General features: G+C 39.9%; 1 protein-coding gene across 3 annotated transcripts in view; it reads left to right on the top strand.

Moving 5' to 3' along the window:
* Window positions 1-188: 188 nt before the first annotated feature.
* The window catches only part of TAF4 (TATA-box binding protein associated factor 4), a 37492-nt gene continuing 13803 nt past the window's right edge, over window positions 189-23877 (top strand). For 2 of the 3 annotated variants that reach the window (XR_012045154.1, XM_072879327.1), the window contains exons 1-4: window positions 189-520; window positions 2472-3560; window positions 21836-22002; window positions 22534-22653. Coding sequence is in view for 2 of the 3 variants with exons in the window: in XM_072879327.1 (XP_072735428.1) it covers window positions 205-520; window positions 2472-3560; window positions 21836-22002; window positions 22534-22653 (1692 nt within the window). In the remaining variant the exon portion in view is untranslated. The remainder of the gene's footprint in view (window positions 521-2471; window positions 3561-21835; window positions 22003-22533; window positions 22654-23877) is intronic. The other variant, XM_072879328.1, reaches the window with a different exon arrangement.

The following is a 23877-nucleotide window of genomic DNA, read 5'->3' on the forward strand; positions in this document are numbered from 1 at the left end:
AGCCATTTGCCCTGCCTTTTATAGGCGGCCGTCGGCCAATCAGCGGCGGGCGGAATCCCTCTCCGGCCGGTGATGTGAGGCTGGGCGCGCGCGCCTGCGCAGTCGGGGGGGCCGAGTGTGTGTGTGGGGTGGGGGGAGGGAGGGAGGAGTGAAAGGGGAGGGGGGGGAGGAGGGAGCAGCTCACAGGAACCCTCCAAAAAAAAGATGGCGGCGGGCTCGGATCTGCTGGATGAGGTTTTCCTGAACACGGAGGTGGATGAGAAGGTGGTGAGCGACCTGGTGGGCTCCCTGGAGTCCCAGCTGGCGGCCTCCGGCCACCACCACCAGCACCACAAGGCGCAGGAGCCCCTGAGGGCCGCTGGGGGGCTGCTGGGGAACCATGTTGTGAGCAGCAGCAGTAGCAGCAGCAGCCCTAGCCCTAGCCCTGGAGGAGTAGTAGTAGGAGGCAATGCTAATGCCCAAACAGAGAGCAGCAGCAGCAGCAAGATGGGACTGAGTGCCCCAGAGATCACAAAAGCAGGTAACATGGGCAGGGGTGGGGGGCTCTGAGGGAGAGGGGCCCTCCCCTCCCCCCACTCCCCAGCTCCGGCTGCCTCCTTCCCTCACTGCTTTCCCCCCTTTTCCCTCTCTCCTCCTTCTCGTTGTGGCAGGAGCGGGAGTGCAAAGGGTGGTATCGATCATATGGGGGAGAGCCTCCCCTCATCATGCCCCCTCGGTGTGTATCCGCGCCTCTGCTCCCTCCCCTTTATTTTCCCTCCTCGCTTCTGCTTACTAGAGGGTGTTTTATCATGTGTGGGGGCAGCCTCCCCGCAGAATGAGCCGGCAGTGCCTGTCCGTGACTCTGCCGGTCCCCTCTTCTTTTCCTGCCCTTGTTGCTGGAGTGTAAAAGGGCTCTCTTAATCTCGGGGGCTGAGGGAGGCAGAGCCCACCCCCTTGGTAATGGCTGTGCCTCCCATGCCGTCTGTGACTGCTCCCCTTCCCTTTCCAGGGGTGGAGGTTATGGGGGGGATTCCCTCTTGATAATGCCGCCTTAGCTGTCTGTGTAAATGCTCCTTCCCCTCCCCCTTCTCTGTTGCTGAAGTGCAAGGGGGTGTTATTAATCATGACACCTATTTCCTGTAGAGGAGGAAGCGAGGGGGGATTTCAAGGGGAGGAAGTCCCTCAAAATGCTTCCCCCCCATATCTGCCTGCCTGGATATTCCTCCCCCACCCCCTCCCTTGTTCCAGGGGCTTGGAGGGGGCATTCAACACCTCTCATTCCTCCTCTGCCCTCAAGGGGGTGTTGTCACAACACCAGGTCCCAGGAAGGGGGGGAATTCAGGCCACAACACCCCACCTTGTACAATGTCTTCTCCCACCCACCCACCCTCCGTAGCTACCTGGGGATATTCCCCCACTTCGTGTTGTGAAGATTGTAGGGGGATAGTGTGGGGGCTGGGACTAAGGTCTCACTATATGAGAATGGAGGGAAGCTGTTCTTCAGGGGAATTAAAAAAAAATGTCTCCCCAGAATCTCTCTGCAATTCCTCCCCTCCCCCCCCCTTTTTTTTCTTTCTTTCTTGTTGCTGAAGTGTAAGAAGATATTACAGGCCTTCTGTCATGATTAATGATGCTTTTCTAGGAGGATCTCCTTAACCCTTATAACATGCATCTCAGTATCTATCTGTCACTATTCTTTTCCCATTTCTGTCTCCTTAGGGCCAGGACCTGGACTGTGTGTGATTGTACTTGTGATAACACCAGGCCTCATCAAGGGGCATGAGGATTATTCAGGACAAGAAGCTACATCATCTTGTCCCTTCTCAAAACCAGCTTTGCTTTTTATTTATTTATTTTTAACTATCTCTGTCTGTGGGAACTTCAGATCCAGAAGAGCAAATTCCATAACAAAGTGGAGGGGTCTTCTGGTAACCTACTCCAGGCCTTGCAGTACTTCTTATCTTGCCAGGCTGATGTTTTTCTTTCCTTTCACTTTTTCATATTTTGCTGTTATTGAGCCTCCAGATCTAACAGACTTACTCTGTAGGAGATGAAAGGATTAGAGGGTAACGTGTGCTGGGCGTAGGGAATATGTCTTATTAACATGCCTTCTATTGCCATTTTTCCCTCCTTGCAGTTGCAGTCCTGTTGCTAAATGGGATGTCAGGCTCTAGAATGGGGAGGAGGTCTAAGATGATCTTCCTTCTCCCTTCCCTTGGTTCATATCAAATCTGTTTTCCCTATTTTGTCTTACTGTAGGGTTGAAAACAGGGGTGTTACAATTAATATTGCATCTGTCAGTCTTGGGTGGGAAATTGGAGGCTTCAAGATAATGTCTTCAAAGCCATCTTCAATTTGTACTCTGTCCTGTTTTCTTGGCTGCAGGCAGCCTGGGAGATGGAGAAGACTTGGTGATGAGGGAGAACGTTCTGCCTTTGCTGGACTTCTCTTCTTGCTCATTCTCTCTGTTTAACCTTGTTGTTGTTTTGCAGGAGCAGGAGGAGTGCAAGGGGGTGTTATTAATCATAACACCAGGTCCCAGACTTCAGCTCTGGATGGAGCCACCACAACGAGCACCAGCACCACCACTGCAGCAGCAGGAGGATCCGAAGTCACTGCTGCTCCAGGGACCCTCAGTCAGGGCAAATCGGTGGTTATCAGCACCATGGCAACCGCCTTGTCCACCAGGAATGGCAAGATTGGGACCACAACAGTGCAAACTTTGAATGGGAGTAACGTGGTGATGAACTCTCACCACACGGGAAGTGCTGCTTTCTCTGGGACTCCTGTGACTGCTAACCCCGCTTCTGCACCTGCTGTTGCCCCTCTCGTTAACAATGGACCTGGATCTGTGGGGAAAGGAAATACTGTTAATGCTGTTTTGCCATCAGCTTCCAACACTGTCATCCAGACTTCTTTCCTTAATACTGCTGTGTCCTCTGCATCTTCCTCCTCGCCCACAGTTATCTCCTCGCAGCCACCACCAAGCATTGGAACTGGGGCGCCTACGGTAACGCTTGTGAGGCCACCGATTCACACAGCAGGACCCACAGTAGCTGCAGCTGGTGCAGCCACTCAAAATGGGAGCAATACTGTGATCAATTCGACCATCAGTGTGGGGAGTTTTCCTGCTGTTGCTACAGCCACTGTGGGATCTGGAGTTTCCCTCCAGACGTCGCTTGTGAACAGCCAGTCTGGTTCCACTGTGCCAGCAGCTCCCGCCACACAGGTCATCAAATCTGAGTCTCCTAAAACTATAGTCCAGGCAGTATCCCAACAGCAGACGCTGGCTACTGGTGGCCAGCCCAGTACTACAGGGGGTAACATGATTATTGGGCAAACTATGCAAGCTGGGCTCTCCAATGTTGCTCCCAATCCTGGTGGGATACCTCCTGCAGCTCCTGGCACCCCTACAGGAATGGCTAAAGGCACTGCCAATACAGTGGCACAAAGTCTGCCAAGGACTCCAACAGCAACTACGAGTGGAATCAGAGCAACTTTGACTCCTACAGTTTTAGCACCTCGTTTGCCTCAGCCACCTCAGAATCCAACTAACATTCAGAATTTTCAGTTACCACCAGGTAAGTAAGAGGATTGAGGGGTTTTATTTTGGAAGTGTATTTCTTGCAGGAAGGAAGGTATCTAAATAAGATTTCTTGCTGTTCAATTGTGTATTGTGGAAAAAGCGTTACATTTAACAATGAGAATCGTCTGGTTTTGAGTAGTAAATAGTAGCATTCCACTCCTTAGCATATGATTTCGGGTGACCAAAAAGTCTTTTCAGCAGTAATAATTTGAAAATAATTCTGCCTGGTATCTTTGTTACAATGTGAGTGTAGATGAAGCTGCCAAAGCGTGACAATGGAATATTATCAAATGAAATGTTGCTATTTCATTTTAACGTAAGACATTTTGACTTTTAAGGTGGTTTTGTCAGTAGTTCGTATAACCTTCATGTGCTGTTCAGTTCCCTCTCTGTCCCTGCGTGCCCCCAGTACCACAGAGCACTCATGAATAGAGAAGCAGCAGATACAACACAAGAAAACTATCATTTTGCTTTAAATACCTTCAAAGTCTGACTTAAAAACTCACGGATTTTAAGCTTATGATGATCATTTTAGTCACTGGAGTTCTGATACAAAAGGCACTCTTCCTATGTCCTTACCTCACCCTGTTGTGTCTAGGGTTGCAGCTTTTGTAGTAGCTAGTCTCGTGCTTAGTGCTGAGCATCTCTGGACAAGGAATCTAGTCCTGAACTAAGTGGATGAGTGAAAAACAGGATGAGAAGCATTTATTTTCTGAGAACTGTTTTGTCCCTCCTTAAATATCCTAGATTTGGAGATTTAAGGTTATGTATTTGCTATTATTTTGAACCAGGCTTGTACTTGTATCCAGTTTCATTTTTAACTGAAAATACTTGTGTGAATCTACAGTTTCCTGTCTTTTTAATAATAGCTAGTAATAGCTGTATTCTTACTATTCACTGTTTTTCAGGGCAGTATACAAAGAGCAACTAATTAAATTTTACTACTAGTACCACATGAAATCAGTGGTGGTTGTGTATCGTCTATTTCAATTGGTCTTAGTAAAACTACATCTATTGAAGCTCTTAGCCAACCTTAAAGCAATGCACCTGTCACATAAGGTAGATCAGAAACCACACAGTGTTACTACGCACCTTCTTTTTGTGTAATATACTATTTATGGTATGTGATGCCATGTAGTTTGATGAAGTCTGTCAAACACTCTGTGTATCTGAGTTCTAACTGGCATCAATATTCCTCATTTTTTTGTATAGAAGATTATTCCCTATATGAGTAATTTGAATGACACATGTTGCTAATTTAAAAAATAGCAGTAAAACTCAGACCTTGAAATCCCAGTGCTTAATTTGAAGCTTGTAAATTGATAGGCTGGAAAAGCCTTATTTATTTATTTATTGCCACAGTGTATCAAAGGATTTTTCAGGTTTACAGTTTATTGCCATGTATACCTACGTTTTCACTAGTACTGCATTATAAACCTGATTATGGGAAAAATACTACTGTTGAGTCCAGTGGGACCTTTTTTCCGGGTAGCTGATGTTTTCAAACTGCCATAGCATACTGAAATGTGTTACTCTTAGAAGCAGCATTGCCAGTCCTTAAGCATAATTGGACCATAAATTGCTCCTTTGGAGGTCTCGATAGATTGAAGTAAAACAATATAGGTTCTAAACACTTGAGGTTTTTTATTAAGCACTTTTCTTGTCTGTCCTACACTTGAAAAATTATTTATAACTTCAAAAGAATAGCATGACTCTTAAAATAAGCAAGTATACATGACTGAATACAAAGAAATTGGAAATTGGGTTCTTGCATGATGGGACAGACTTAATGTTGGAAAGGTGGTTTTTTTTAGTGGAACAGATTTTTTTTAATTGCTTTGGTTTACATTTTTATACCTTGCGAAAGTAGCCAACTTTGAAAATGTTTTGCATAAAGCATTTGTTACAGAACACTTAACTGATGGATGTTGAGCTCTTACAAACATCTCACAGGTGCAAGGGCTAAGCACCTCTGAAAATCTAGCCACATGCAACTGCTTCACTCTGTAGTAGAGTGCATATACATTCATAGTGAAAGGAGAATAGATGACTATGCTTTTGAAATTGTATTTCAAATTACAGCGTCATCGTCCAGATTTTTAAAGGTGGTTTGGTAGTATGAAGCTGCAACTGCAGTGCTTGTATGCTGTGCATCTACTGGATGCATCAAATCTGCATGCACAAGTTCATGTTTTTAAAAGTTAGCAGTGTGTGCTAATAAGAGTTTGTGAGACTTAGTGCATGAAGTAGCTTGAGATCATACACTGCACGTGTCGCTTTTTACACCAAGATTTACAAACACTTAGAAAGAAAATTCTTATGGAAGGTTTGACCAATAAGCATCATGTGTTTTATAGTTATTTTCTTACCCTGAGTTACTGTTTCTAGCTCTCCAAAACACAGTTACAGTTTCACATGTATGGAAAGCAGAATATAAGATGTCAGTAAGTGTTATTAACCTGGGACTTGAAAATTAGAAACCTTTAAAGGTTTCAAATGTTCTCTTAAACAGCATGTGGAAAATAAGCTCCATCAACGCTCTTTAAAATATATTACTTTTAGAATAATGCTTTGTATTGCATCAAGGCGATTGTGCAACAAACATCGACTGACCAAATTAGAGACGTTTGAAGAGCTAATGGGCCGTAGTTGTTGTGACCTTGCTGGATTCTGGTATGTTGCTTCTCAAAGAAACTGGACTATTCAGAGCATCTGTGCATTAATAATGGTTTTCCACTACTGACATCTTTGAGGAAGAGGACTATTGTGCTTAGGCTTTTCTTCAGGAGCCTGTGTTTGGAACTTTGTGGTCCAGCTGGACAGATCTGGGTAATGAAGGTCCAAAAATAACCTTATTTATAGCTTCTTAGCAAAGACATGCAAATACTGTCAGATAATTTTCTAGGGGGCGGGAACACAAGTTTCTCTTTATACAATGCTACTTTAAATATGCAACATCTTTTGAAACTGTGACTGAAAATAAATTGTATGAAGTTGTTTTGGAGTACTTCAAACAACAGTATGAAATGTGTTGTGCACAGTAATATGGTAAGAGGTAGGAAAATTGGTGAGTTTGTTAAAGCATTAAGTCAGTGTTCTGCTGTTACAGATGCGCAGAAAAGTCTCCAGAAAAGTGTAACTGAGATTATCTTTTGCAATGTAGGAGTTCGTAAAGTATTTAGAGGTCATCCCTGACGCATAGTAGAATCATCTTGTAAAATGACAAAACTCGTGTACTTTAAAATAACTTTTCAAAATACTATCTTCTCCAGCAACGCTGTATTACAATTTCAAAACCAACCTCTATGAGCTTATGCTTACTTTAGTAGTATTGTCAACTTGAGGGTTCAAAGATTTGGTTTCTGTTCTTGCAGATGCTTTATGTTGTTACTCTCTTCTGCTTTGTTTTTATGTACCCGCATCTCATAATAAGCTTTTAAGGTGCCTGCTTAAAGAAAGGAGCAGATTGGAGAGAGTGCTGTAGGTATACAGTAAGAACAATATAAAGCTGGTAGGTCTGGACAGTTTTCTCTACTACCTTAGGTGAAACTGAAATCTAGAAACCTTTGCTTCCCCCCATCTCCCTCTTTTCTTTTACCTTCTGAGCGAATGTTAGTACTTCTGAAAATTTGCTAGCTTGGTCCTAAAGACTAGCTTTTTTTTCCCTGAATAAACAAGATTCTGTGACACTCAGTCCTGTTTGAAGATAGCAGACAGGATAGGTTGTCTTTATGTAATTTTTTTACTTCTGTGATCATGACCAGTATTCTCATTAGTGGTAATGCAGTTGTGCAGCTGCAGTAGAACTGCTATCATGGATTTGTTTTGCTTTGTATCTGATAATAAAACTTCTTTATTACTTTCACAAAACTCAGTTGGATTTGCGAGTAGCTGATGAAGGGGGATGAGACTAGACTTCATCGCTTTCTTTCTGGAGGGTGTCTCATGTGCCATTTCTGTGTAGACTACAGGATGCGCTGTTTCCCAACTGTGAAACTGATGGGGCTCTTCTAAAAATTGAATGTTCCAGAGTTCTGAACAGTACTAACAGTTGGTTTAAACTTACTGTTGGTGCTTTCTAGAAGCAAAGGGTACCCAGAAGAACATTGGTGCTATGTATCTGCAGACCCTGGTGGATGGACTACAATCTATTTGCATGTTCAAGGTTTTTTTCATGGCCTTAGAGGCTGGAAACTTTACTTTGTGTTAAATGGAAGCTTAACTTTTGTAGAAACTAATGATTTTTAGCTTGTGTTAGCTACCCAAGAAGGATTCTAACTTAGGCCTTGATTATAGTGGCTTTAGGATGGCAAAACTACCTGAACACATACTTAATTTAAAGCATGGGTTCAGGTCCTTTTGACTTGAGCAGTCATACTTTTTGGAGTTGGAGTCACTGAAAAATAACTGCTGCAGGAGTAGTTCTGTTTCCTTCAGTGAGGAGTTGGGGTGTTAGGCTGTTGGGCAAAAGGGAGTGGATAGAAAAAGGAGAAAGGTGGCAGGCTGAGACGAATCAGACAATCTTTTCATTGTAAAACAATTTGTGTTAACTTTTTCATACTGAGTGCGGCATTCTTTGGGTTACTTTGTACTTGAAACGTGTACCCCAGGAGTGCCTAAAGTAACTAGGAATATAAATAGATGAGGAAATCTACAGACTTCCATAATATAAGAAATATAGAAAGGAAGAGAAGAAATACTATGAAGTAGTGGAATGTAGTTGTTTCTATTTCTCACTGACTAGCAAGCGAGTTCAAACATATCCTGATTATAGTTTCCCTGTATCTTGCATGTGCTGCCAATATTATGCCTGTTAACTGTGTTGGCATGGCTGTATTTTGTTAAAAATAATGTCTGTAATGCACAATGATAATAGGACCTTCTTATAGTACTTATAGTATGTTTTACTTCCAAAGCGTTTTACAAAACTTAATCCTTGCAACATGCCTGTGTGGTTGGTAAATAAAGTAGTATGAAGTCTGCTTTAGAGCTGGGGGAAAGAGCAAGTTAGAGAAGTTCTGACTTGCCCGAGGCCATGAAGGAATCGATATTTTGCCAAGATTAGAGCTTGGGTGTCCTATACTTGGCACATAAAGTGGTATCTCTCTTTCTGAAAGATAACTGTGGATCTCTTCTGCAGAACTCTTCTGGGTGAGGGGTGGATTTTATGTTCAAATCATGCATCAGCAAAAGGAACATTCTGCTTTATTTGAAATCTGCTACATCAGATCTGCCATATGTCACCAAGCGGAAAGTTGTGTTTGTTCTTATTGCAACTTTCATAATTGAGGAATCCTGCATACTTAGCTTTGTACCCCGAAGAACTTAAGACTCAGAGAGCTGTGTGATAGGGGTTTTTTTGTTTTTGTTAAAATGAGTGTCATGAGGCAAACCAGTGCCTCATTTTGCACATCTGATAGGGGCGTCTCTTTAAGTGATGGGATCTAATGGGAATATAATTGTGATTCCATTAAGCTATGAAAGCTATTAACTTTGACTACATATTGTTCAGTTCTGGTATGGAAAATATTGTTGTTCCCAACAGCCTTTGGAAGAGCATGTATGGATTTGTTTCATATGCTTATCTACACTTCAAATTGTGGTCTTCCTGGGTGTTTTTTTTGGGGTATCACTAGGCTTATGCTCAAGGTTGGTGGTCAGTGACCAGAAGTGAATGATTTTTTTCTGTTGAGCCATTTTGCACTCTGCTACTCCAGAAGTTACATGGTGTTTCTATGTTCAGTGAGCTAAATGAGTTTTCCATCTCTGGAAATCTATGTGGGTTAATTCTAAAATGCAGTGTCTTGGTTTGAAGACCACAAATTTGGATGCTGCCCAGGACTTGAATCACTTACTAACACAGGATGCTGCAGCAAAGTTAGCAATCTTGAGACAAAAATGCAACAGTTTTGGGCACTGATAGGATGCAAATTAGTAGGTATCACAAACTCCCTTAAAATGAAATGTTTCGGTGTATGAAAACTCTTACTAGTGTTTGTCTTCTCTGTTTTGGGAAATGATATGTAAATAGAATCCTAAAAAAAAATAAATGTATGAAGTGGTTCAGGAACAGTGTTGAAGATACTGATACTAGTCTAAGTGGGTTTTAGCAAAGAGAAGAGGTTGGCTTGTGGAAAGCTTGCTTTCTGTTCTCATAAAAACTGTGTGATCAAATACTAAGAGTCTGCTTGGTAGGAACTAGACATAGAAGTCACTTAAGAACACAACATGTTAAAACATTTTTTGTTACTATGCGCAGTTTTTGTCAGAAATACTTGAAATCAGCATTTTTACCTGAAAGTAACTACTCTTGTCAGGATTGTTCTCTATGTTGAAGCTTTATGAATGTTTACAACTCCATTTATCTGTCTGAATCTGCTTCTTGAATTTGATGCCATTGCTTGATGTTGAAAAGAAGGCTTTTGCCAGTTGGAAGACAGTAAGTGTTAGCAAGTTTAACTTTTTTATGTTAGGCATATTATCTCTTGTGAAAGAAGATTTGAAGAGGTAGTGGCACAAAAAAGTAATTTTGGAAATTGTGTTTCTCACAACTGAAGACAATGATAGAAAGGAATTTTTAGCTGTATTTAGTAGACAGTTATTTCAGTTGTATTTTGAACTGTAAAGCTCTATGTAAAGGAAGGCCAAACTCTAGGGAGAGTATGTGGTGCTCACAAGTTACAAAGGGCTTTTTCTGTGCACGGCCACAGGGACGTTCTTGTGTACAAGTAGTTGTGTGATCTGTGAACGTTGCCGAAGTTTCCCTGGTGTACTTCTGGGACCGAAGCCTCAGTGCATCTCTATCCCTTTGACAGGTTGCACACAGTTGTTTTACAGAGACAGGGGCTGTGGGGATATTCAGGCTTTGTTTTTGTGTTGTTATAAGTTGTTAATGCACTAACTTGAATTTGTTTTTAAATGAATTAAGGTCTTGCCTAAATGCAAGAAGCTGTAGTGTATTTATACTGATACAGGTTTCTTGAAAGTTGTAAAACCTTTTTTGTCTGGATGCAGTTTTTGCTGTATCAGCCCTCTTGCACGCTGCTTCCTCATAAGAAAAGGAAAATAGCTTATACAATAAGCACCTTTTACAACGGTATGGTTGTGTCCACACGGGAGATTGTACCACTAAATTATTGTGGCGCAATGGTCCCATTTCCAGCTCAAATGTTGAGAGAAGTGTAACAACTGTATGCAGACCAGGCTGTAATTAAACATGTGTAAAGACTGTGTGATCACTCATATTTCAAATTAGGTGAGGCTTTTTTTTCATTGAGACCAAAGACACATGAATAGATCAAATGTTTGTTGTTTGTTTGGTTTTTTTTTTTAAAAAAACCTTTTAGGACAGTTTAACCTCAGTTTAATCTGGAAACTTTTACCCTGGTTCTGTTCTGTGGTAATTTCCTTCCAGAAACATTGGTTGTCTTCTGGAGGTATGGGTGTCTCAAGGAACTGAGACAACTTTTTACCACAAAGCCTTCTGTCTTGGAGTAATTTTCTTCAGGTGTCTTTAGCATGATACTTAATGTAAACTGAAATAATTGTCCTGGAGGCCTTATCTATGCCTTTAAGGGTTTTTAAAATATAGAATATTATTTGGTGAGAGCAAAACCTTGATTATCATCACTATATAATGGTATAGATTATCAATAATCAAGAAAGAGGTGATAGTCATAAGGAATTGATACAGCTGCATCCTGTTTCTGCAGTGAGATCTGCACAGGCAGAGTTCAGCACCTCAGTAGAGCTGTCTTAAGGCCTTGTACAAATGTAGATAATCTTTGGCTCTGTAACTGTTGTTGGGCTAGAAATAACATTTGAAAGATGAATTTCAGTACTTGTATTATGAGTGATTAGAAAGTTACATTTTGAATGTAAAAGGCTGATTCTCAGCAAAGTGCATAAATAGGTTATAAATCCTTTTACCCAGGGACAGTCCTTTTACTGTGTATTTGTACAGGATTTAGTGCAGGGTTCGACTCAGTTGCCAAGCTCTTTTTGTGGGATTTGGAAAAGTATATTGATAAAAATTGAGTAACTTCTTGTCAGGGTAGAACTCTGTTTATAAAGTAGAACTGTGAATTATGAACACCGTGCATCTCTTAATTTTGATGCTTTTTTCCTTAAAATGCATTACTAAAATATTTTTTCAATAACACATTGTAACCAATACCTAGACAACCAGTAACATAAAACTTGCATCAGTATGTAATACTATTCTACATGGCTAGCATGACTGTTCTAAGGTTTGTATTGAATCAAGTAAGTCTCTCTAGTAAAAATGGTCTAACTTATCATTATAACTTGATTAATATGTGCTTCTGAGAGTAGTTGAGCTGTTAAAAGCCATCACAGTACTGTTGTACAGAATAAAACACATGCTGGATAGGCTCTGTACAGATGCCCAGTATAGATTCAGTTGAAAAATGTGTGCTCTAGATATCAGTGTATAAACAAAAACCAAGCCATGAGGTGTGGTGCCATGCTCTAGTCCTTCTTAAATGGTTTGAGTGGGCAGAAAGGCTGTAGTAAGCTGTCTTCACACCTTCCTTCAGTTTATTAATCAAATATTTCTGTAAGGGAGGGTTAGATTTAGTGCCTCTCTCAGAACGCAATAACATCAGGTGCATTCAGCATAAGTGGTGGTGTGGCGAGTGGGACCAGTTGTACTCACATGAGTCAGTACCAACTCCAAGGAGTAGCACTGAGGCATTGCAGCACCTGTGGCAAAAGTCAATGAAGGTGACCAGAAGAGTGTTTGCTGAGGGATCAGTGGAGAAGGTTGGAAGAACAGATCTGGAGTAGGAAGGCTGAGAGTGGCTAAACTGTGCAGAAGTTTATAGAAAAGCATGAGGAGCTGTTAGTTTTTAATAAACATATGTGCAGTAATGTTTGCAGTAATATTAAGGGTGGACTGGAAGACGAGGCAAGTGTTCATGCCATGGACTTCAACCTCTTCCTTTCATTCTTCCTTTTTTTCCGATGTATCATTTGGTTTTCTTTCCTTCTCTCTCCCCCATGGGGGAGGGGGAGAGGAGGCACTAATTATTTATAAGTGTTAGTCATACCCAGTCATTAAGCTTAGTCATTACTCAGGACTGTGCATTTGATGGTTAGTAAAAATCAAAACGAGACTTGATTTTGTTTAAAAGCTTTCTGAATTCAAGCTTACAGGTGTGAAAATACTTTTATTTCTGTGTTCAGACTAACTGAAAAAGCAGTGCTATTTAATAAATGTTGCTATCAGCCAAATTACATGTAATATGTCCACACTGATAGTTTGTATTTGAACTCACAGGCATGGTGTTTGGCATATTCTCAAAGCAGAATAACTTCTGTATCGGCAGTGAGTCCTAAAATCGCAGGCTGTTTTCTGCAGAGGAGGATTTGAAGGGAACGTTTCCACTGAGGCTGCCCTGGGTAGCTGTCAGTTGGTGGAATTGTCTAACATCAGGTCTCCACAGCTCCAGGTGAAAAGGTGGCATCAGCAAAGGGTTTTGTCACTGCTAAAATTACAAAGGGTATATACCTAGAGTAGGGCATTCACAGTGGGGACAAATTAAAGAAATGTATTTTTTTATTTGTTTTCATGTACTTAGTTGTTTTAGCACGTTGCTTTTTGAAGGAAGATAATGTGGATTTAATGCATGACTCCTCATTAAGTATTTGTGTGCAGACTGTGGTAAATGAAAGTAGCTTGCCCATTCCCATTTCATCAGGTGCTTGAACAGCACGAATGTTGGTATGCCTTGGTATAGACAAACTGTTTGCCAGAAATGAAGACAAGTTGAGTTTTAAAACCTCCTATTTAGAATAACAGATCAAAAGAATTAGTGACACTTTATTTTGTGCCTTCCTTTCTCAAAAACAAATACAATTTTAGTATAACTGCATTGTTGTTTGATGTTAAGTATATTGAAATTAATGGCAGAGCTAAATCTGAATCACTTTGAGATCAATAATTAAAATAATTGGTTTAGCTCATGATAGTGTTTTTCTTCTTTCTGCATCGGACTACAGACAGATTTGTGTGATGATTGGGTTGCAGTTTGACAGAGTGCTCTAGTGTTTTGGCTTTGTATGCTTGACTAGAAAGGAATGTTAACGCACTTTCAAGGAATATAGCTTTCCAGAAAAGTAAAAATAGTTTCAAATCACATTGTTGTTGAAGCATTTGTCAATTGTTGCTATGTAATATGACGTATTTCCCACAACACTTCTTGCGCACCTTTTCAACTGAGCAGGTAAGATTTTTTTTCCATATGGGATCACTGTTAAATACAGTGGCTTTTTGGCACTCCAGCATGACGTTATTCCTTTAACTATATTCTTAAGAGGCTTGTGAATCAATACTTTACAAATTATTCACTTCTTCACTTTTTAGATAGTACAGCTGAGTTCTATAGTTTGAAACTGAATTCTTGCATAGTAAGATAAGAAAAAGCTTTTACTATGAAATTGAGTCTCTTTGTCTTTTGACTCTTTAGTAAGAAAAAACAAAACCAGTTTTTCATAATGTGAACTTGTGTACTTGGTCTGTACGAAATACATTTTCTGTGCACTGCAGTCAGGATTCTTGATGATTTTTGAGAATGTATCTTTCATCTATGTTGGCAATAATCGTAAATCAACTGTTCAAGAATTAGTGTTTCACAGACCATAACCGTTAGTTATGATCTGTGATCTGTGTGTGCAGATTGGGCATGTGGGGAGAGTGCTGATAGGCAAATGAAGTGGAGTGCTGTAGTAAACTAATGCTGTAGGCACTGTATCTGGGTAAAATTTGACTTTATTCCAGAGTGACATGAGTTGAAAAGTGAAAGGAGCGATGTGCTTTTGTAGCTCTGTAGTAGGTTCTTGTCCAGAACTCTGTGCCATGCCAATCTTCACAATGGTGTAAAGTTTAGTGCCTCTCAGGAGAGATTCCAAGTGTTTTGTACTAGAGGTGCTCTGAAGCAACACCTGACAGTCGTGTTTTTTCAAGCCAAGTTGTAGCTCACCTTAAGCACAATAGGTGCTGAACACTTAACAGGCACCTTTAAGATGTGTTCGGCTTATTGAGCGCACACAGTGCACACTACGATTGTGTGCAAAACCTCAGCATTTGTTGCTTTAGGGTGCCCATTACTCTGAAACAAGACATGAGGGAATCTGGTACAGTATCTCAGGTTGCTCCAGTGTGCTGGACAGCTCTATCGCCGCCTGGCAGTTTTATGGCCTGTAGACCTGCAACTCAGCAGGGAACATATCTACTACTAACTCATGTTTGTACCGGCTGACCTCATCCGTGCCGGTGCAGTGCAAGCACTTCTGGAGCAGGCAAAGTCACAGATAGTGGTGGGTTCATTTTCAGCTAGCTGGTTTGCAGGAGCTGATACCTGCACTATGTAGACTTCTCTGTAAGCACTATGGTTATCCTTGTAGAGCTAAGACACCTTTATAGAAGTCACAAACCAACCACATTTGTTCATGAAACTCAAGAGCCTGGATTGCTGATGGTGTCAAAGACTTTGGCGAGAAAGTTCAAGTAAATGGTTTTTCTGGATTTGTTGTGCAGCACAGATCACCTGAGGTTCTAAGCACCTAAACTAAGACATTGCATCTAATGTGGTGGTGCACATCTCTCATCAGGTACAAAATAATGTGTCTTCGATAACATCTAATCCACAGCTGTGTTGCCATTTAAAGTTCTGTGCTGTTCATCTTAGTTTGTAATCGCTATTTTTCATGAGTTGGTATATAGATTGTCTTTCATGAGCTGCTACATGTCTGCTGGTTTATTACAGATGCTCTTCTTTGACATATGTAAATAATTCAAAATCTGCTAAAAGTTGTCTTGTGTTAGGGAAGAGTCCCTTAGTTACCCAGATTTTCATGGAGCTGCACTGGGCTAGTAGACTTTGATCTTGCCTCTTTTCCTGGCCTTTCATTCCTATAGAGTGAGAACTTTTCCAGGCAGGTCAGTTATCATAAGGGGAGGAATGGTGGATTGTTGGACAGTGTTGATGTCGGTTCCAGGTTATCATTTCCCTTTCCTCAGTAAGTGACCCTATCATATATATCACTTCTGCTGAAAGTTCTTCCTGTAGTTTGTATAGGCAGCTGTCCTTTTCTCCTGCTGTCTCTCCAGTATTCTTCTAGCTTTTTGGTATTGGGAAAATCTTACAAACTTTGTCCTTTTATAAAGGTTTTGTCATGCCAGGGTCTCTGTATAGCCTGATCCAATCATCCACAGAGCATTGACTCATCCCCTTTGCTTTATATGGTTTTCGTGGTGTGTATATCAACTTGCATAACTTTACAGACACTTGCTTTCCTTTTTGTTGCAATAAAATCTCTTCTGACAGTACAGAAGGGATACTGCTATAAAGCTTTCTTCTGCTAATATGGCACAGCCCACTTATGATTACTGTCAGATTTTTTTGCCATGTCAAATGTTTGCAGCATCGTGCCACAAATGAGTTTGTGCTTGAGAGCTTAAGGCACAAACTGCTTTGACGTTAAGATAACCTCTTAGTGAACTTTCCTGGCAAATCTAGTTAGGATTTGAATATTTGTCACATGTCAGTGGACTTTGTGATCGATAAACCCAACTTTCATTTCCTACACCAGAAGCATCAGTCCTCTATTTACTCTTTCAGGCTTGGACATTCTTTCTGAACATCAGCATGTGTATGTATTGAAGGTGATTCTTTGCTGCCTAACAGTTCTCCCTGACCCTAACTGGTTTTTCTCTGGAAATAAAGTTTAGTTACTTTTTTACTTTAAGAAGATAACTTCCTCAGGAGACTGGAAAGGGGTATTCTTCATGCAATGTCATAGAATCATAGAATTTCAAGATCATACATCCATCAATTCTTCTGTCATGTCTCAGCTACTAAAAAAAGAACTTATTAAAAGTCTAGGTTCCTTTAGTAATGGTTCTGAATTGATCTGGATTAGACCATGAGCTACATTGTGGGTAATGAGCAAAATCTGGAAGCTTGAACCTGTTTGTTCTTCTGTTTAGTATCTGCATCAAACAGAGAGATGTTGTCACTTGTGATCTGATAGGACACTTTCTAGGTTTCATATTTCACAGATACACAAGAGTTTCATTCTTGCACACTGGTATGCCCAGGGACAAGCATGGGCATACCTTTTTATGGTTCTCATGTTAGGTGCTTGCTAACTGCCGATGAAGTCTTTCTGTATGTCACCTACTGTATGAATCGAGTCCCTGAGAAATGGAGCATTTATTCTGAGAGAGGGTGACACCTAGATATGTTGCTGTTTGAGTGGCTGCCTCCTAGGTATGGTTGTCAGAGGTGACAATTTGCTGGACTGTGTATTTCCTCAGAACAGTAATCTGAAGGTGCCTGATATATCTGCAGAAAGTTTTAACTCTGTCATTGGGAAGTCCAGCTCCTATAAATATTGTTAATCTTGGTTTATCGTAACAGAACAGTGAACTGTTTTGGTTTGGGTTTTTTGGATGTAGAGGTTCTCTAGCAAGAAAGCTGTATGTCTCAGGAGTTACACAGATAGTGATCTGCAAAGGCTACAAAATATTTTTTTTTTATTCTTCCTTTATTATTCTGATAATTTTTTTTTCTTTAGTCTTTGCTAAGCCAAGCCATGTTTCAAAGAAAGAAGGAAGAGGAAGGCATTAGAAAAAAGCCTGGTGTGTGTTTTTCTGACGTGTCATATAGCCAGAGCTCTTCACTTTTTATTCCAGTCCATGATTTTACAAGTTTTATTAATTAAAAAAACCAAACCAACCAAACAAAAAAAACCAACAGAAAACCGAAACATCCCCCCCACCCCCCCCCCCCCAACACAACACTTTGTAAATGGAAATGCCATTAGCAAATGGAAATACAACTAGCAAGAGGCAAAGACGACACCATGAAGAATCATGCAGCTGCGTCATATAATAATGAACTTTTCCATCCAAACACTCTCAAAAACAGGAGAGATCTGGGAAGGTCTCCACAACAAGAACACATGAGATGACCATTGTACTATCAGGAGCACAAGTCTTTTCGGCATAAGGAGCAATCTAACTCAGTTTAGTTAATTCTTCATTTGGAGCTGTGATGAATTGTTTAATTGAAACTAAAATATGAGCCTCTTTCAGGATTCTCTTAAGCCTCCGACTTCTAACAAAAATGGTAATTAATTTTAATTTTTATTAGTTTTTTAATGAGACACTTGGAAAGAATGCTTGAATGTTTGCATTTTTAATAGTGAATATGGTTTTAGAGTACACGTGATCAGACTTTCTAGGAAAAAGAAGGCAGAGAGATTTAAAATGGCCAAGTTTTATTGTCACCTTTTTCTAAATGAACATTTCCAATGATCTTTATTAGCTGTTTGGTCTCAAATAGTAATTCATCCATTTGTGGAACAAAAACCTGGGTGGTAAACTTGAAACAGAAAGATATTTTTCATCCTTACTTTAAATATGTTGCTGAATTTAATTAGAGAAGTGAGATACCTTGGTACAATTCTATCTGTCTTCTAGTACCTGGTAGTCATTTCTGATCTGGTTCCTACAGCATTTGCACCCATTGGAGTTTGAGATTATGACACTTATCTGTATTTAAATGTTTAAAATACAAGTTTTGGAACATAAGAGAAAGAAATGGGTTTTTTTTCTACATGTGTGGCTGTCAGCCCCTCCTTTTTTCCATTGCAGTGAATGAATCAACTGAGAGATGGTTAATGTATGTATGGAGAGAGGGGGCTGGTAGTCCTACATTGACTTTGTTTAGAAGCGGGAAATAAATGGGACTTTCTTTTTAATTCTTAATCAAGTTAGTTCCAATGAGCTTTCTGAACATCACTGAAAATCCACTTAATGCCAGCTTGGGTATAGTTTTGGGTTAGTGAGTTTCTTTTTTAGCTAATTGGGTTGGAAAAGAGTCTGTAGTTGGGCTGGGGGGAGAGGAGCTGAGAGAGCAGCTCCATCTCCCTTTTTAAAGGATTCTCAACAAGGCTGGAGAGGTGTTAAGTGTTCAGTCAAAAATTACTTGTCTGCACACTGTATTAGTGGTGAATTTCTGCACAGAAAGTTCAATAACAAAGTTCATGATCTGAATTTTTACACCTTTTCTGAAATCACCCATATACTAACAAGATATAATTTCAAGCAGGTAAAATGTCTTATATCATCATACCATGATTAAAGTTTATGCAAGACTAGTCTGATGTTTGTAACTGTGTTTATGTTTGTATATAGCCCATTAAGTGTGCACAGCAATTTATCTATCAGTGGTAGACACTAACTTAAATACATGTTAGAAACTGTATAAATTGAAAATAACTGTGTATCAAATAGGAGTGCAGTGTAAAAGAACTATTTAAATAGGGACAGATATGAATGTAGCTTTGTATGGATTACTTTTTTATTGTGACTTCAATACTTGAGGGAAGGTTCAGACTTCCCATAGTTAGAAATCTAGCAGGATAGTGCTTAGAGTCAGGGTTTGAATTACAAATGATTGTTTTGTCTGTCTGCTGCCAAAAATGGAACTTTCTTGATATGTTTTCTAAAGCTCACATTAATATGCTTTTCAACTGTCTGTTTCAGCAGTTGTGCTATGTTAATGTGTAGGCATGTTCTAATTTTGCATGTAGCTCGGGGAGAATATTTCATTGTTCAGACATTGTGCTTGCTCTTCAGGGGTAGTCAGCCTTCATTTTGTGGTTATCTCCCTTCTTTTCTCTCTTTTCTCATTCCTGTTTTGGGGAGCAAAACAATGAGTTGACACTCCTGGTGTCCCGAGGGGCGGTTGTGCTGGTGCAGGATGCTAATGCGTAGCGCAGACCCGTTCTTGAGCCTGGTGTGGATGTTGAGCTGGAGACTGGAACAGGTAGCATAGAGCTCTGTGCCGGTGCCTGATGCTACAAAGGTTCTCATATGCGGGTGAGCTGCTTTGGGTTGGCACTTTCAAATAACTTTAGGCACTTTTGTGCTGAGAGGGAAGTTTAAAAAACAAACACACACCTCCTCCCCACCCCAATCCAAAACTAGAGTTAGTATCTCTTATGTTGCTTCTGGAAGGAAAAATATAACTCTCTAAAGAATTTGGGTGGTACATTAGCCCTAGACTATCCTAGGGAACCCCTAAAATGGTGAATTTTAAGAAAAAAGTTTCTTATGGGATGTCAGTATAATTTTGTGACATTTAAGGGCTTCTGAAAGCACAGACATATGTAGTTGCGTTGGGCCTTTTCAGTTGCTAGAAACTAAATGGTAATCAACAAGCCTTAATATTTGACGTTGACTTGAAAATAGCTCCTCTAATCAGACTTCCACTGTACTGATGTTTTCAGTTATAATAATATTGAAGATTTCCACTGATTCAGTGTTTAGCTTCTTCAGCTGGTTATTATGAGGGATGACAAAAATGGGCGATGTGAGTTCATTTCCCAAGATTTTATGTTTGCACATTGGAGGAGGATGCCAAGTTCTGTTTGTGCAGGAATGAGCTTGATGTAGTAGCAGATCACTCTCTAGTCTTTAAAATATTGAATTTCTCCATTCAGTAGCCCCCTCCCCATAGTGTGAGGCTGGTGGTGAGAAAGTAGTGATGGTTCTAATGAGCAACTGCCAGGATCAAGCTTTGTATTCACTATTGAGGTTTTTAAATTTCTTGTAAGCTGTGGTGGTGGTGTATGGCTTTGCTGTTTTAATGAAAACGCCTTCTCCCTACATAAGGTACAGGAGACAAGACCTTTCTTTTTGGGATAGCTTTGAAAATGGTTTTTTGGACTTGACAGCTAAACTAAGTATTTATTTCTACAGTCTGCAAGATTATAAATAAGCTTTCCCCCCTCTTCCTTTCCTACACAAAACCAGTTTGAGAATATTTGTTTCTAGATATAACTGTTGTCCATAGCACATTGCAGTCCCACCTTAACACTTCTAAATAAGTCGCAATGGAAAGTCACCTTTTTGATGTAAACTAGTTTAACGTCTCTGTGTGACTCTGCTTCATTAAAAGAGAGTTAATGGAGAGAATGTAAGGAAAAAATTAGGGGCAAATTAACTAATATAATCTGTTTTTTCTTTTGAACTAATTTTTGTAGAAATCGGTATATGGATTTTTTGCAGTTTAACACTAATTTTCAAACAGTCCAAGAAAACTGTTCAAGGTTGTTGTCTATAAACATTTCAGCACTTCATCTGAATAGAGAAGCAAATAAAAGCTTGATTCTTTTGCAGTAGTCATGCTCTGAGATGGTATAGACCAGATCTCCAGATATTGTTGGGGAACCTGTATAGGCTGCTTATTCACTGAACAACACTTAAAAAAAAAAAACTTTCTGATTTCAGTAGTGCCTCTTGGTTTTCATGGTGAAGTTTCCTCCTGTAGGTTGTTGCTCAGAAAGACTAACTAATTTTGAGTGCCCAGTTTGTTTCCTTAGGTGGCTTTTTCAGAGCTGATGAGGTCCTGAGGCTCTCATGGACTGACTGAGGCGTGCTGAATGAATGAGCTCTTGAAAAACAGTTCATGTTGTCCAGATCCTGTTTGTGCCTTCAAGAAAGAGAGTCTATAATCTGAAAATCTGCCTGTTAAAATCTGGTTCCCTATAGCTACCCAGTGGGGTTAAGTGTAGATGTGAGTGACTGAGCAGGGAATGACTGCCTTATTTCCCTCTCCATTTTATTTTTCTTTTGGGGTGTAACGTGGCACAATGCAGTCTGTTGCAGATGCACATGAGAGATTATTATTTTATAGCCGCTTTCATTACTAAATTTGTTATGGGAAATTAATTTAGAACTTAGACAATTGTGTTCATGTTGATGGTGAAACCTGTGTTTGATTATATATACATATTCCCCCCCTCCCCCCCCCCCCTTAAAGAAAAACTAGCTGGAATCTTGCCTAATGGCAAGATTTTCTTTTATTTGCAGTGTTTCATAAACAAATTTCTTAGTAAATAGCAGGTAGGATTTTTACATGATTGCTGATTTTAACCTCTGGTCACATGGAATTTTTTGGTTGGGGCAAATACGACTCATTGTGTGTTCTGATGCACACCACACTGAGCATTTTGATAGAGAAGGAGTATTTCTGTAATTGAGGTATTCTATACAAAATGTGATAATGCAGCTGGGTATTTTGCTTTTATTCTAAACCACTTTTGTTAGCTGTATAGTCCTTCAACAGTGCATTAATTCTGTGTGTATCCAACTTGGATAAAAAACCTGAAAAAATACGTTCTTTCGTATTTGAAAAGGATGTATGTTTTCTTGACCAATTTCTTTTTTAACAGGCATGGTCCTTGTGCGTAGTGAGAATGGGCAGTTGCTGATGATCCCTCAACAAGCCTTGGCGCAGATGCAAGCACAGGCACATGCCCAGTCTCAGCCTCAAAATACTATGACTCCTCGTCCTGCTACACCTACCAGTGCTCCTCCAGTGCAGATATCGACAGTGCAGGTTAGTTCAGTAATTTGTGCTGTTAAAAACTAAGATTTTTTTTTTTTCCTATGAAGAATACACCAGAAAGTAAGGTATGATGTTAGTGATTTGAAGAAACCGTTGATCAACCTGGTGCTATACAGACTTTTCCACATGGTATAGGCATTGCATTTTGTTCTTAATTCGGTTACAGTTTGGCTGTTACTCATGAAAAATATTTTTACCTAGCTGAATGGCATTAACTTTAAAACTGTCTGATATAAAGACCACCACTCAAGACCATATATGGTTAACGTGTAGAACTCTTCCCCAAAGAATCATTATTCTTTATAAGACTAAAAGAAAAAAGTGGATATGGGTATATGTATACTGAGATCATCACAATAGCATTATGCTAAGACTAAAAACCCTTCTCACAGTTTTATAGTGGTCCAGATGCGTTCTTTTGTATCTGTAATAATGGCAACTATCCAGAGACAAAACACTAGATAAGGTACATTATATTTAAATGTAGGATCTAATGTGTTTGGTTTTTTTCCTCTTCCCCAGGCTCCAGGAACGCCTATTATTGCACGACAGGTGACACCAACTACTATTATCAAGCAAGTGTCTCAGGCTCAAACAACAGTGCAACCCACAACAACGCTACAGCGTCCTCCTGTTGTGCAAGTGAGTTTGTAGAAAAGCAGTGTATACATGAGATAATGAGTTGTTAAGATTAGCTGAAAACCTGCTTGAGACTGCCAGAAATACAGGAAATACAATTCCTAAGTGCATGGAAGAAATATATTTTGGATTATCCTTTCTAAAACATTTGCAGATCTCAAATTACTTTATATTTTGGATGTATATGTATAATTTTTTATATGTATATTATTATTATTTCATATTATACCTATATGCATATATATTTAAAGGTATCCTGTTATTAGTTTGTGTAATCGCATAACTGACTAAAATAAAATACCTCTATGCTTTCTGCCTCAAGAAAGTGACACCAATTCCCTTTGGATTTGGAGCTGTGATGTTATTCCTGTGATGGATCTGTAGGCCTCCAAATTCTGCAGCAAAATTTACAATTACGAAAAAAGACTGCACTGGTAGCCTTCTCTTCCACAAGCCTTCTCCCTCTTACACAAGTCTCTGCTTTGGTTTACGTACTTAGGGGGCAGATTCTGACAACTCAAGGATAAATAGTGGTGTCTTGGTATGTGGCCTCTCTTCTAATAGCCTAGTCTGTATTAATGATAGGCTTTCTTGTAGATTTTTTTTTTTGAGGGGTGGTGGTGTGAGTTTAAAACACAGTGCAAAAGTGTGAAATTCTCCACGTGACTTCCAGACAACAGTGATACAATATGATTGCTGTTGCCTAACTGTGTCATTGTGCTTTTTTCATCCTTTGAGTAGACAGGATTAGAGAGTTTTAATTTAAAACATGCAGGTTTTGCTGTGCATCCACTTAACCTTTTTCCCCTCAGAGAGGCTTTGCCTATGACAGTGATCTTTCCAGATCTAAGAGTTAATTTACCTGAGTCTCCTTAATTTGCACTGCTGTTATACTGGACAAAAAAATCATTCCATCTGCATATTTCTTGCTGTAATGAGCATACCATGGACTTCATTTATCTCAATTTCAAAAAATGAGACAAATGAGATCCTTGTCTCCTTTTCTGTCTCCCAAAATACCAGTGAAAGTTAGCTTTGGCCACACTGGAGCCTCTTTTCTTGTGCATCTTTATATAAAGAGCAAGTTTACAAATGATATGTTAAAATTCTGAGAGCTAGCTTTAGCTTGCTAAGAATTACTGTCTCTCTGATTGGGTTGTCATTAGTAATTAGACTGTTGGAAGTTCATGAATGAACTGTGTACGTGAAAAGTTCTTGTTTACAATG

This window comes from Ciconia boyciana, chromosome 14 (genome assembly GCF_034638445.1).
Source record: "Ciconia boyciana chromosome 14, ASM3463844v1, whole genome shotgun sequence".
Lineage (NCBI taxonomy): Eukaryota > Metazoa > Chordata > Aves > Ciconiiformes > Ciconiidae > Ciconia > Ciconia boyciana.